Source organism: Tenrec ecaudatus, chromosome 7 (genome assembly GCF_050624435.1).
Source record: "Tenrec ecaudatus isolate mTenEca1 chromosome 7, mTenEca1.hap1, whole genome shotgun sequence".
Lineage (NCBI taxonomy): Eukaryota > Metazoa > Chordata > Mammalia > Afrosoricida > Tenrecidae > Tenrec > Tenrec ecaudatus.
In genome coordinates, this window is record NC_134536.1 from 85,562,035 (window position 1) to 85,576,000 (window position 13,966).

Consider the following 13,966-nt stretch of genomic DNA (forward strand, 5'->3'; position numbering starts at 1 on the left):
TTGCTTGTGCTTTATTGACTATCCGTAGGCATTTGACTGTGTAAACCATAACAAACTAGTCTTGAGCAGAGTGGGACCCCCAGAACACTGTATTATCCTGATGTGGAACCTATACATAGAGCAAGAGGCAATTGTTTAGATAGAACCAGGGGCATACAGCATGGTTTAAAATCAGGGAAGGTTACAAAATCAGAGTTACATTCTCTAACCATACTTACTCTCTATGCTGAGTAGTAATCAGAGAAGCTGGATTTTATAAAGAAGAATGTGCCATCAAGCTTGGAGAAAGGCTTATTAACTTGTGATATGCAGATGATATAATCTTGCTTGCTGAAATTCAGGAGGACTTGAAACACTTGATAATGAAGATCAAGGATTGCAGCCTCCAGTATGGATTACAAGTCAATGTAAAGAAGACTCAAAACCTCACAGCTGGACCCATAGGGAGTAACATCATGATAAATGGAGAAAAGATTGACATTGTCAAGGATTTCATTTTGCTTGGCTCCACAATTAATGCTCATGGAAGCAGCTGGCAAAACCTAAAATGATGCCTTGCATTGGGTAAATCTGCTGCACAAGTCCTCTTTAAAGTGCTGAAATGCAAGAGTGTTACTTGAAGGCTGAGGTGTGCATGATCCAAGCCATGGTTCTTTCATTCGCTTCCTGTGCATGTGGACCTGGGGCATTGAATAAGGAAGATCAAAGAAGAATAGTCTCATTTGGAGTATGGTGTTGGCCAAGGATATGGAGAGTGCCATGCACTGTTAAAGAGTAAACAGATCTTCTTTGAAGAAATAACAGCTAAAATGCTCCTTAGAGGAGAAGATGGTGAGACTTAGTCTCCCATACTTTAGACATGATATCAGGAGAGACCAAACCCTGCAGAAAGGTCGTCACGCTTGGCGAGATAGGGAGGCATCAGAAAAAGAGGAAGATCTTTGACTGGGTGGGTCGATACAGTGGCTACATCAGTGGGCTCAGAACCCTTGTGAGAATGGCACAGGACCAGACAGTGTTCCGTTCTGGTGCACACAGCTCACTATTCGTTGGAACTGACTTGATGATACCTAGCAACAGAATATCAGTGCCCTAGAGAAAGACATAACTAAGGACAAACAGAGAGTTTTACCACAATCTTAGACCAGCACAACTTCATACTTATTTCTGTATTTGGAGAAGTTAATTTCGACTTACATTTAATCACATAACATTTTCTAAAAGACATGGAATAAGCTCTTTAAAAAAAATAAACACAACCCTTCTACCTAAGGCAGATCACCCCTCTAACAAATCACGACCTCTTTGAGAATCTTCAGAAAACTACGGACCTCATTTACACACACAAATTCTGCTTACAATTTTAGAAGAGTTCATAGGCTGCACTGATACATTCAAGTAGCCCTTATTAAGAACCCACAACGTAGATAAAACTAAGTTTTCCCAGCAACCAAAAGACATGTAAACATATCCAATTAAGTTTTCAAGAGGTGAAAAACTTGATTTTAGCCTAGTTGATTATTCTCTTGTTTTAATTCACAAAATACCATAAGCTATATAAAACAGATAATTTTATAGTGAGTTTGTAATATCCACACTATCTTTTGTACTATGAACAATCATAAATTAATCAAATCTTAAATTTATCAAGACTATTTCTTCTCAAGTTTGAAAAAATTGTTACATATGTTATTGTGAACTGTCCCCTGGTGACCCTCTGTGGCAGAGTAGAACTGCCCTATAGCATTTCTTGGGCTGAAACGTTTGTGGGATCAGATTGCCAGCTGCTGGGTAGATTCAAATCACTGACGAGTCAGTCTGCGGCAGAGTGCTGCTGTGCCGGCATGGCTTCTGTTAGGAAATATAAGTTCCTGCGTTAAGCTTATAAATGCACTGGGCTGTCCAAAACTTGGTATTTGTTAAGAGGTTTGTTTCACTATGCCTTTATATGCACTCTTGGCCATAAAAGGAATGTTTGATTAAAATAAAATTCTACTTTGTTTTTGCTTGTAGAGTTAAACTCAACGGGGTGGCAACAGTCTGAGTTGGGTGTGGTGTCCAGCTGTTAAACATTTTTGAGAAGCATTCTGCTTTGGGCAGAGTAGGAGGAAACATTTTTGTATATCTTTGCCCAATATCTTTATTTTTATTGTGCGTGTGCATATTAAGTCATATAAGTCTTAAAAGCATATTCAATTTTAAGTAATATTGAACATGTTTTGCTTATTTTGATATTGTATTTTCTAGAGTATTTCAGTGCTATTCTTAGTGCTACTGATCTTAGTGCTGTTCTCACAGGTTTCTAGTCCTGGTGCCTCCACTTGGCAGCTAGAATCCATTAAACCAAGAAGAATTGAAACCTGTCAGCATTACTGTTTAATGAACCCAAAAGTTGTTATGGGCAGAGTTGTAGCTTCGTGGTCATCTCTCCCTGCGGGACTTCATATGTTTGCATTTTCCAGTTCTGACAACCCAAGATACATGCCAGACTGTGAGGCTGTGTCCACATGTTCTCACCTTGACACTCCAGAAAGATTTTAATATGCTTGTCGTGTTTTAACTATGAGCTCTGTGCTGCAACTTATATGAAAAATAAGGACTATAACTATTATCATTGTTTTTAATACTTTTTTGTGATTTAGGTGAAGGAATTCAACAATTTACCACATCTTCCAATGTCTTTTTTTTTTTCTTGTTGTGTCACCCAAAGTTACACCTCTATGTCCTCTAGCCTGTTGCTTCTCCTTCCCTGAGCTTTGCTATCACTGCTAGGGTTAATTATTGTTTTAATTTATATCTTTCAGATGGCTAGTGATCATGAGTGTTTGTTGACTACCTGAATGTCTTTAAGACCATTAGTGAACTGTCTGTTCATGTTCTGTCCACATTTTTTATTGGCATATTCATCTTTCAGCTTTTTGTTCCATGGAACTGGTGGGTGGGTTAAAATTGCCAACCTGAGACGAAAGTTCTTATAACTGAACCAATAGGCATCATCATGATAAATAAGAAAAGGTTGAAGTTGGCAGGGATTTTGTCTTGCTTGAATCTACAATCAATGCCCGTGGAAGTAGTAGTCGAGACATCAAAAGATGTGTTGGCATTAAGTAAATCTGTAGCACAAGAGTTCTTTAGAGTGTTGGAGAGCAAGGATGTTACTTTGAAGACTAAGGTGTGTCTGACCCAGGCCAGGATATTTTCAGTTATTTCATATGCAAGTGAAAGTTAGACATGAAATAAGAAAAATCAAAGAAGAACCAATGCATTTAAATTACGATGCTGGTGAAGAATATTGGAAGCACAGTGGACTGCCAGAAAAACAAATCCCTCCCGAGGCAAGTAGAGCTGGAATGCTCCTTGGAAGCAAGGGTGGCGAAATTTATCTCCTGCTTTGGCCATGTTCACAGAGCAGACCAGGCCCTGGAAAAGTGCATCACACTTTTCACACTTTGTGAAGTGTTGGAAGGTCAGCAAAGAAAGACTTTTAAGAAGATGGGTCGATACAGTGGCTGCAACAGTGAGCTCAAGTGAAACAGCCATTGTGGGGGTGGTATAGGACCATGCAGCTTCCCCCTCTGTTATAAGTGGGGTTGCTATGGATTGGAACCAATTCAATGGCACCTAAGAACAATAACAACAAAGTAGGACAATGTAGTGTAATGTACCAGCACTCAACATCAACCCAATGCTTGGCCCATTAAAAATAAATCAACAAAATGGGTGGAGGGAGAAAGGGGGAAATCGATCACAAGGATCAATATATAACTCCCTCCCAGGGGGACGAATAACAGAAAAGTGGGTGAGGGGTAATGGAGGATGATGTACAATATGAAAATAATAATCTATTACTTATTAAGGGTTCATGAGGGAGGGGGGCAGGAGAGGAAGGGGGAAGAAATGGGGAGCTGATAGCAGGGGCTCAAGTTGGAAGAGAATACTTTGAAAATGAGATGGCGGCATATGTGCAAATGTGCTTGACACACTGGATGAATGTATGGATTGTGATAAGAGATGTAAGAGCCCCCAATAAAAGTATTAAAAAAAACCATTATTGAAACAACCAAGTTGTGTTGGTTAGTTGGTTGTTTGCTTGCTTTCACCCGATAAGCATTTTGTAGTCCATATTACATTCCATCTTTGTGGGAAGCTAAATTAATTTTTAAATTGTTGTAAATTATTGCTATGTCAGTGTTATCATCTAGATTTATTTGAAATATAATTGTGTTTACATTATTTTGAGAGCATTTTAAATACATTCCTCAATTTTTTTTCATTAAGGCATTTTTTTCTAGCTGGAAATTGTAGTGACTTTCAATTACTCCTAAAGTAGACACTGTATAGAAAAATATTGAACTAATCTAGCATTTTCTTTAATACTAGACTAGCATAGAAAGATGAGTTCTTAATTAAATATGGTTTGTGGTCAAACAAAATAAGCAACTCCTTTTTGTAAGTTTAAAAAGTTCTCAAGAAAATAAATGATACAGTGCAATTCTTTGCCTATTCATTACAGCTGTGTGCCAAGAGTAAGTCTGATAGCTGTATTCACCATGAACACACAAACATTACATAGGTGTCTGTATATTCTTTACAAAAATAATTTCTCTTTACATCCATGTAGATAGGCACAAACAGTTTTGAAGAATAATAGATGATAATATTTTGTTATGATTTGATGTTTTAAGTCTTAGCCAGTGAAAGCAATTATCTACTGGAAAGTTTGTTTAATATAAAATATTGAGGCGTTGAAGGAAGCTGAAGCTTTAAGTAACAAATACTGTAAAATAATATTTAAATTTAATGTATCCCTAATGTATGAAATACTTTTCCCCATGTTATCATGAACTATTGCGTCCATATTGATCTCTTTGGAAACTTCCAAGTTTTTCTTAATATTTCAAAACACTAACATTAAAAAGAAAAGGGGAATAATTTAAGATTAAAAGCACAGTCAAAAAAATATTATCAACACTTTGAGCGATTTCCATATGCCAGGTATTTTTCTAATGCTCAAAACATATGACGTGTAGATACTTTGAGCTTTCCAGTTTTACAGATTAGAAAGACATAGAAGGTGATGTAACTTACTGAAGGTTATGTTGCTAAGAATTGTAATCAGTCCTGAAATGCATTGTAACAGTTCAGTGTATGCCATCTTGAAGTAATTGGTCCTTTGTGTCACATTGTTGTCATATATAGTATAGTCCTTGAAGACCTTCAGAGTTTGCTTCTGTCGGGCAGAATTATAGTTCTGCTCTAGATGATGTTAGTTAATTCACCGGCTAGAGTAAGCGACTTAACAAAAATAATGTGGCACTACAACAAGGATCAAACTAGAGAATTATTGTAGTTTGTTTATGTAAAAAGCCAACATTGTCATCTTAGCTGTAAAATCAAAAAAACCCAAACTCATTGCCATCGAGTGAGAGGAGCACAAAGGAAAGGACCCTTTGGGTCTCTGAAGACTGTAAGTCTTTATAGGAGCAGACAGCAGTATCTTTCTCCCACCAGGCAGCTGGTGGGTTTGAACCACTGATACTGTGAGTAGCAGCAGCTCAATGCTTAGCCCATTTCGCCACCATTGTTGAAAGTTTGTTACTTTTTAATAGTGAGAACTGAGAGTTCTTGTATGGAATCACTTGTGAAAAGGTCTTCATCACAATATCTTCTGAGGTTGTTATTAAGCATTTTCATATCTATTCTCAAGGCATCCTATTTTGAAAAAATTTTACCCAAGCATGTGTGATAGATACAGTGAAACATGGTTTCTCTTTTTCCAGCTCAAAGTAGAGTATGTATTGTGAGTATGGCTGGAATTAAAGCATATTAATGTTTTTCAAGATCAGTGTATCTTGGAGGCATTTTGATGACTCAGGGCTGGTTTTAGTTGCAAAAAGAATTATAGCAGAATTTCAGGGAAGGAACAGATGTTTGGTTTTTGAAGTTTAAGGATGAGTAGGCTGGTTGCATAGCACAAGGGTAATTGGATGATGTAAAAGGCAGTGACTGAGAATAAGCCAGGAAATATGCCCAGGGAGGTTATGGTTTACCAAAAGAATGAATATAGGGTACTAGATGTCATGAGCTAGACATTTCTAGAATAGAATGGAGCCACACATGGAAAAGATAGAACCGGCGTGTGTGTGTGTGCGTGTGTACGTATGTACCAGGGCGGGGTGGGAGATGTTAGGATTAGTGATGAACTATTTCATACTTTTGTTTTCTATTAAAAGATACATGCAGGCCCTTGGGCAGAAGCAAGCAAAGGTTGTTTTATTCCTTTGAAGACCACTTCTTCCTGGTGGGTCTCAAATGCTTTTAATAAATCAACCTTCCTTGTGGCCAAGTCTCTCCTTCAGGCACCTCTATCAGCCAGGATACTTACCTGTTGTGAACGCCTAGGGTGGCACCATATTACTTTCGTCCTCATTCTTCCTTCTTGTCTATTGTAGGATTCCTGACACTATCTAGTCTCCTACTTAGAGTTTTCAGAATCTTTTAAAGTTTAGCCAGCTAAAATTTTTATATAAAAATTTATACTAGCAAGTAATTTCCTTTGGCCTACTATTAAAAATTCAAACTCCATTGCTATTTAGTTGATTCTGACTGATAGTGAGGCTATATAATTCGAGTTTCTGAGGCTTTATGAATCTTTACTGGAGGATGAGGCCCTTCTATTTCCCTCAGAGTAGGTTTGAACCACAGACCATTCCATTAACAATCCAATGCTTCCCAAACATTGTAACCCATGTAGAGTCCTTGAGAAACTGTGTACTTTAAAAATTTTGTTTCTGTACCCATTAACAAGTTCGGCTGTGGGCGATAAAGCTGGAAATTGGCAGCTGGCAGGCTATTTTAGTTGTAATGAAAAGAATGTGTCTGCCACTCACCAGTGGCATTAATAAAGGTGACAGCAATAACAGTATCACAGACAGAGTTAAATATTATTCTTGCTATTGAGAAAAACACAAAAATGCAATTTGAAAAGCAGGAGAAAAGCTTTAGTTATGCAAATGCATAATAGTTTCTCCAGTTGAAAATGGATTTAGTCAGTAGGCATTTCATTATCTACTGTGTTGGGTCCAGCACTTTACATGCATTGATCCTCCCTCACAGCGTCACTACTAAGTCTGCCCAGTTGCAGATGTAAGTACCAAACCACCACTGAGTAATGTGAACATCATAAAGTCTACTAACGTATGAGATGTAATGGAACTAACTTGATCTCGAGAACATAGGAATGAGGAGATGTTGTACCTGGATAAATAAGTTCCCGCCCCCCTGCCATAATTGGGTGTGGAGAAGATGGTTGGGTTGATAGGCTCTATGAACATGTATAATAAGATGAGGCTCTTATTTTTAAGCACCTTAACCTCTAAGTGGAGAGATTAAGTCCAAATTAAAGTGCATAGTTAGTGGTTAACAGCACGGATCTACAGTCACAGACCTGGACTAAATCCTGGTCCTCCACTTACCAGTTTATCACTTTGGCTAAGGTAAGCCTCATTTCTATCTGTAAAATATTGGTTATTAATAGTACTGTTGGCAAAAGCAGGCACAGAGTGAGGCTTAGAGGAAGGTAATGCTAAAAGGTTAGTTGGGGCAGTTACTGGAAGACTCGAACTTTATTCATTGGGCAGGGTGAGGCAGGGAGGACTCCTGCACAAAGGAGTGATGAGGAGAGAGTAGACCTTGGAAGATCAACACTGTGGGAGAATAGGAGGGAAGGAGCTAGAGGAGGGACCTGATGTTAGAAGAAGACTTCAGTTGCACTGAATATATGCTTGTTAGAAATCTACAGATGTTCTCTCCCCCCACGGGAAGGATGTCTTAAGTTGGAACTGAATGGGGGTGATACACATTGCACTGCTAACCGTAGGTCAGCAGTTCAAACCCACCAGCTGCTCTGTGGGAGAAAATTAAGCTGTGTGTTCCCTGGAAGATTTATAGTCTCAGAAACCCTATGTCGACGCAGTGGCAATGGATTTACCCAACTTTCAGCTTAAAGAACTGACATTTAAAAAATTCATGTCAATATATTAACACTGCTGGCAATGCTTTGTGTATTTAAAGGAACTTGCTTTAAAAAAAAGTGTATACTACTTTTGTGACCTTATACTCATATGTTTGAAGGTAATGATGCTATTTACTCTGTGAGTGTGTGTGTGTGTGTGTGTGTAAAATTACAGCCAAGAACAGAAAACAATTAGTACTTGCATGTTCTATAAACCTGCTGCCTTTACTCTGTCCCTTCTCATCACGGTGGCAGCATCAGATGCCTCTCTTTGTCATTGCTCCTCACAACCACTCCATGTGTTGTAAAGCAGAGTAGAAACCTGAAGGATTTCCTCGAGGAACAAAATGACTGGATCACTTTTGCTTTGTATTCTCTATTAGTGCCTTATTGGGAGCAATGTAGCGACTTTGTGTGTAGTTCTTTGAAGTCCGTATGCATAGTTAGACACTTTGCTTTTCTTTGCAACACAGAATTCATCTTTACTGTCTTGAGTGCCGATAATATGTCATGATGGCAGCAACATTTCCGCTTCACTGGGCCCACCTTAAAGAGAACACAGCAGCAGCTCTGACACAGCTGGTAGATTTCCCACACAATGAAAATGGGCTCAGGACAGGTGCCAGGCACTCTCAGACAAGCAGTATGTTACTAGGTGTAAACACGACCCATCCTACACAGAGGAGCCTATCTATTTAAAATAGATAGGTCCTATCTATTAAAAAATTAATAAGAATCCTCTCCAAAAGCTTACGACTTGGTGTCTGATGTTGAGTTTTCCTGAATAGACAAGTAATTTGTATTCAGAAGTGTGTGTACCATAATGCCTTTATCATAGTCACTTTCTGCTATGAAATAATTGCTTACAGATGCCCATCACACCTTTACCTCTAATCCGCACTGTCCTCTGAACCCTCAATTTTGAAACTTCAACAGCCTGCTGAACTATTACATTGAATGTTTTTACATTACCTCAGATTCATGATTTTTTTTAAAGGAACATTTGATCTGTTTTTGGCATATTTTAAACATCATAGTGGGTTAACTATTAGGCTACTAATTGCAAAGGTAGCAGTTTGAAACTACCAGCTGCTCCATAGCAGAAAGATGAGGCTTTCTACTCCCTTACAGAGCTGGGGTCTTGGGAATCCCCAGAAGCAGTTCTGCTCTGCCCTGTAGGGTTAGAATCTACTTGATGGCAATGAGTTTGGTTTAAGGAGCCCCAGTAACGTATGGATTGGGCTGCTAACTGCTAGATCAGCAGTTTAAAACCAACAGCTGCTCTGTGGGGACAGAAGGGGCTTTCTACTCCCATCAACAGGTACAGTCTCGGAAACTGTCGGGCAGTTCTGCCCTGTCCTAGAGGGTCACCACAAGTTGGCATCGACTTGGTGGCAGTGAGTTTGGCTTTGAGTTTTATTCTTCTAACTAATATTCATTCTATACCAAGTGGGGAAAGAAGACCTGTGATCTACTTCTGGAAATTGGCCATTGAAAACCCAGTGGAGCACAGCTCTACTCTGACACACACGGGTCTTCATGAGTTGGAATCAACTTGTTCCTTTTTTTTCTGTTGTATTTTTTTGTTAGGTTAGAGTACTAAACAAGACAGATGATTCCCACCTTCATGAAACTTATTCTGTATGGGAGAGGACTGTTCATTGAACTTGCCCTTAGAGCAATGAATTTAATTTTAGAGAAAACAAAAAGGCAAATAAGTATGCATCGGCGTCCCTGATTGGTGCAAACCTTGGACACAGTCAATGCTAAATGAGAAGTTGGAGGTTCAGTCCACCTAGAGGTGCCTCAGGAAAAAGGCCTGGTGATCTCTTTGTGGGGGGAAAAATAGTCACGGAGAACACAAGTCGTGAACCTAGTTTTACGGTTACCCATGAGCGTTGCCCTGAGTTTAATGGCACCTTGGTTCAAGGATAGACGTCAAGGTGCTGTCAGGGCTCTCTGATCCAATCAAGCTAAGCATTGGAAGAGTGCGCAGATGAGTGTACCTCATGGAAAATGTCAATATCAAATGAAAACAAACCAGGAATTCATTGAAGCACGGGAAACCCTTAGAACAGTGTCTGTCACTGGTATGGGCTGCTGCTTTGTTCCTCATCACCAGTCACTCATTTTTTCAGTCATTCAAGGGCATACTGAGCATTTTCTAACTACTAGGTATTTTGGTGAGGTTCAGAAATTGAAAGGATAACATCTGTCCTCTCAAGGAACTTAAGGTGTATGTACAAGTAGCTTAAAGGAGAAAAGGTGAAGAATGATTAAGGACCATAAGAGAGTTACAAGGCATTTCTAGGTATGAGCGGTTCCTTCTCTCTGGGAGTTGTGTGTGATTTGTGCCACTTGTTTGGCAAATAATCACATCTGCTGGTACAATATTATATGTTTCTATATTCTTAGTTACCTTTTAAGGTTTTCAGTTGTCTAGGATTTGGTATTACTTGGATCCACAATCAAATGATGCACTGAGCAGATATGCCACACAAGACCTTTTTTTGACATGTTCAGACAAACAAAATGTAACTTTGAGGATGAAGGCACACCTGACGGAAGCCATGACATTTTCAGCTGCCTCACATGCGTATGAAAGCTGGCAGCAAGTAAGAAAGACTGAAGAAGATTGATGGTGCTTTTTGATTATGGGGTTGGCAAAGAAACTTGAATATGCAAAGGACTATCTTGGGCTGCCAGAACGAATCAGTCTGTTGTGGAAGAGTACAGCCAGAATGCTCCTCAGAAATCAGGATGATGGAACTTTATCTCACATATTTTGGACATGTTATCAGGAAGAACCAATCTCTGGAGAAGGACATCATGCTCAGTGAATGGTCAACTTTCCAAAAGTCAGTGAAAAAGAACACCTTCTGCATGATTGGCCTCGAGCATAACAGTGTGAGGGTAGCCCTGCACTGGGTTCTCTGTACACACATCCCTGGGGATCAGAGCCAACTGGGTGGCATCTGACAGCACAGACCTTTACGTACCACTGAGAGTTTCCATAAAACGAGGGTGTATGTTTCTCCAAATGATGTCCAGTAGTCATAGGAGCTGTCAAGAGTGATGTGTTGTTTTGAGAGCCTGGAAATACTGATTTAAAAAGAAAACAAAAAGCCTTGTAACTGCTGGAGATTTATATTAATGTAGTAAAAAAAAATCTCTATTTTTGTATTCCCTGTATGCTTACAGGGACTCACAAGAGGCTAAGAAATAGGTTTAAAAAACAAAACAAAAACTTCCTCATGTTCCTCATGGAAGCACCATATTCTGATCCCATGAAACATCTATTTCAATATTTTGCTTGAGTGAAGCATCGTCTTTGATATTATTTTGGAAGTTTATTATCATATTCAACTGAAAAAATTAGAGTGAAATAACTTTCAGTGATCTTTGGCAGTAGAAAACATGGCACAATCCACTTTTGCTGATCTAAGGTTTCAGAAGACATAGACACTTTAAAAGAGAAAACAGTTATTATATAGCAGATATCATACTGTAGCTTTTGAGGAAAATGTGTTTCAGAAATACCTGTAAAGATGTGAAAATGCTTCTGTTTAACTGGTAAGAAACCCACTGTGGACATCTAACCCTTGGTAACCAATATTTATGTATTTGATTTACTAAAATACAAATTAGTATTTTATTTGCTAGAATCTTTTGTTTTTATGTCAATACATAATCATTAAAATGCAGGCATTTGGTGTGGGGGGGAAATTTTATAATATAAAACTATTCTTTCTAAAAAAGCAAATATTTCTGTCACTATTAGGTGGAACATCCATTTTTTGCCACAAATAAACCCTTTGTATTGTAGATGATATTTACAAAGTAGCTTAGTAGTGGATCTCTTAGTAAAGAGTAGACTAATAGGAGCGACTTGAGAAATTTCATGGTTATTGGTCTTTGCAGTGGTTGTTAATCTCTTTAAACATGGGCTTGCATGTGATGAGGCATCAATTCCTCTTCCAGCTTTTGACAAAATTGAATCCTAAAACCATCCACATACATATGACAATCACCTCTGAAAAGCAATTAGCTTGCTAGAAATACAAGCTATTTCCTGTGGAAAAATCACTCATGTTGTGTAACCCAAAGAAAAAATTGGCAGATTAGAGAAAAAAATACATGTTATCCAGAAGAATAGAGCCCTTCACTTTTTAAATGTGTTTTGACTCTTGGCTCTTTTGCTTGGATTCAATTGCAAGAAAGGCAGCAGCATGGTGTGTGAAACATCTTTCTGCCCTTTTAGGGGGGGGGCGTTGGATTAACTTTCATAATTAGTTTTTAGTTTTTACAATTTTTATGGAAATTTTTTCATGAATCTATTAAAATGCATGAGAATGATTTGCCATCCTATTGAAAAGCAAATGACCCCTGAGCTTTAGGACAGACTTTAGAACTAAAGAAGCTTGGAGAGTTCTCACCCGGGTTAGTAGTGGATATGTTCTGGGGTTTTGTCTATAAAATGGAATGAAATCTACTTGTTAACGTTATTGTAATAGTATTATGAAACAATGTGAATAAAGCACTTAGCACGATACCAAGGCTCGGAAGGTAATTTTAAACATGATGTTCTCTCCCACCCATCCTTCAAGATATTGATAAAGATAGTTTGGGGGCCTTGTTCTTTTATTATTTGAGGATTCAAAACATTGGGAATCTCAGATGTATTTCTTCTTTTTCTATATTTACATTTTTTTTTTTCAGATGAGAAATCATGACCCAGGAAACCGAGTAAGTATGTAATTAAAACCAGTGGACATGCTTTGGAACATTTGGTTTAGGAGACTCTGGATCCCTATGGAAGGCATGTGGGGTGCTGTACTCAAGAGTTGACTTCTGTGATACAGAGTTCCGGCTCACGGCGAGGCTTTGGAACTCCAGGCATGCCCTTTCAGAGCCAGGCTTGATTTAGCTTTAAGTCATAAATAACTTCATGGAACAGTGAACCTCTTCCAACTGAGGTTCACAAAAACATCATGAAAAGACACTACATTGTCTTTTTACTTGCCCTCACACACTAACCTTAATAGTTGTTAATGTGTATGTTAAATAAAAGTGAACTACACGAAGATTTATTTTCTTGTTGTCTTTAGGTTAATTCTCTTGAATAAAATGGAAGCTGAGTAAGTGAAGTGGAGGAAAGCATTTCTTCTGTTTCTGTAATACATTAGAGTTTTTTACAGAAATTGAATGCAGACTATCTCTAGGAAATAACAGGAAAGCCAACAAGAGTTTGAGTTGCCTGGTGTCTGCCAAGTAGTTCATACAGGTTAACTCATTGAGGCCCAGCAACAACCATCTGGCCAGTTTTCCCAGGGAGCTCCGTATCGCACCGCTTAAAAAGCTAGTAGCGTAGTAGTGCCCAAGAAGGCGGTAGCACAGAGCACAGGACCCACCAGAAACATCAGTGTAAGGATGTGAGTCTGCTCTTGGTATTATATTGTAATAGTCCTTTTCTAACTGGTCTCATTAATCAAGGTGAAGGAAGTCAGACAGATGCATCCTGCAAATAGGTTCTGTGCAGTTATTTAGGAAGGGGCACGGAGAGAAGCAGCTGGAGGTGTGAGCAGCTCTGAACTAGGTGGCAGAGTTGGAGCTGTGTCTTGGTGTTAAAACAGGTTTTTGTTGTTTTGTTTTTAATGTGGTTTTTGTCTTTTAATTAGATTGTCTCCAAGATCCTTCCTAAGTGTTTTTGTTTTGTGCTATACTTAAACCGTCAATTTTTTAATTATTTGACTTCAAAACTTTGTAAGAGCAAAGTGAAACTGTTGAACCAAATAAATCAAATCTTTTGTGAATTCTACTGCTATTATATGTTTAAGAGCTTTGAAGTCAGAAGGAGCAAAGTCTGCAACCTTTATTGACAGCTGTCTGAATTATGCCAACACTGCCTGTGAGGTGCCGTTGAGTCTCTTCCACTCTCAGTGGCCCTCCGAG

The 13,966-nt window shown here is 38.6% G+C and overlaps 1 protein-coding gene across 2 annotated transcripts in view; it reads left to right on the forward strand.

Annotated features, from left to right (window-relative positions):
- Positions 1-13,966, forward strand: part of RNGTT (RNA guanylyltransferase and 5'-phosphatase) — a 258,807-nt gene that overhangs the window by 207,781 nt on the left and 37,060 nt on the right. Inside the window, exon 15 of one of the 2 annotated variants that reach the window (XM_075554782.1) lies at positions 12,734-12,760. The exons of the other annotated variant lie outside the window; for it this stretch is intronic. Coding sequence (XP_075410897.1) covers positions 12,734-12,760 — 27 coding nt within the window. The remainder of the gene's footprint in view (positions 1-12,733; positions 12,761-13,966) is intronic. 2 annotated transcript variants of the gene reach the window in all.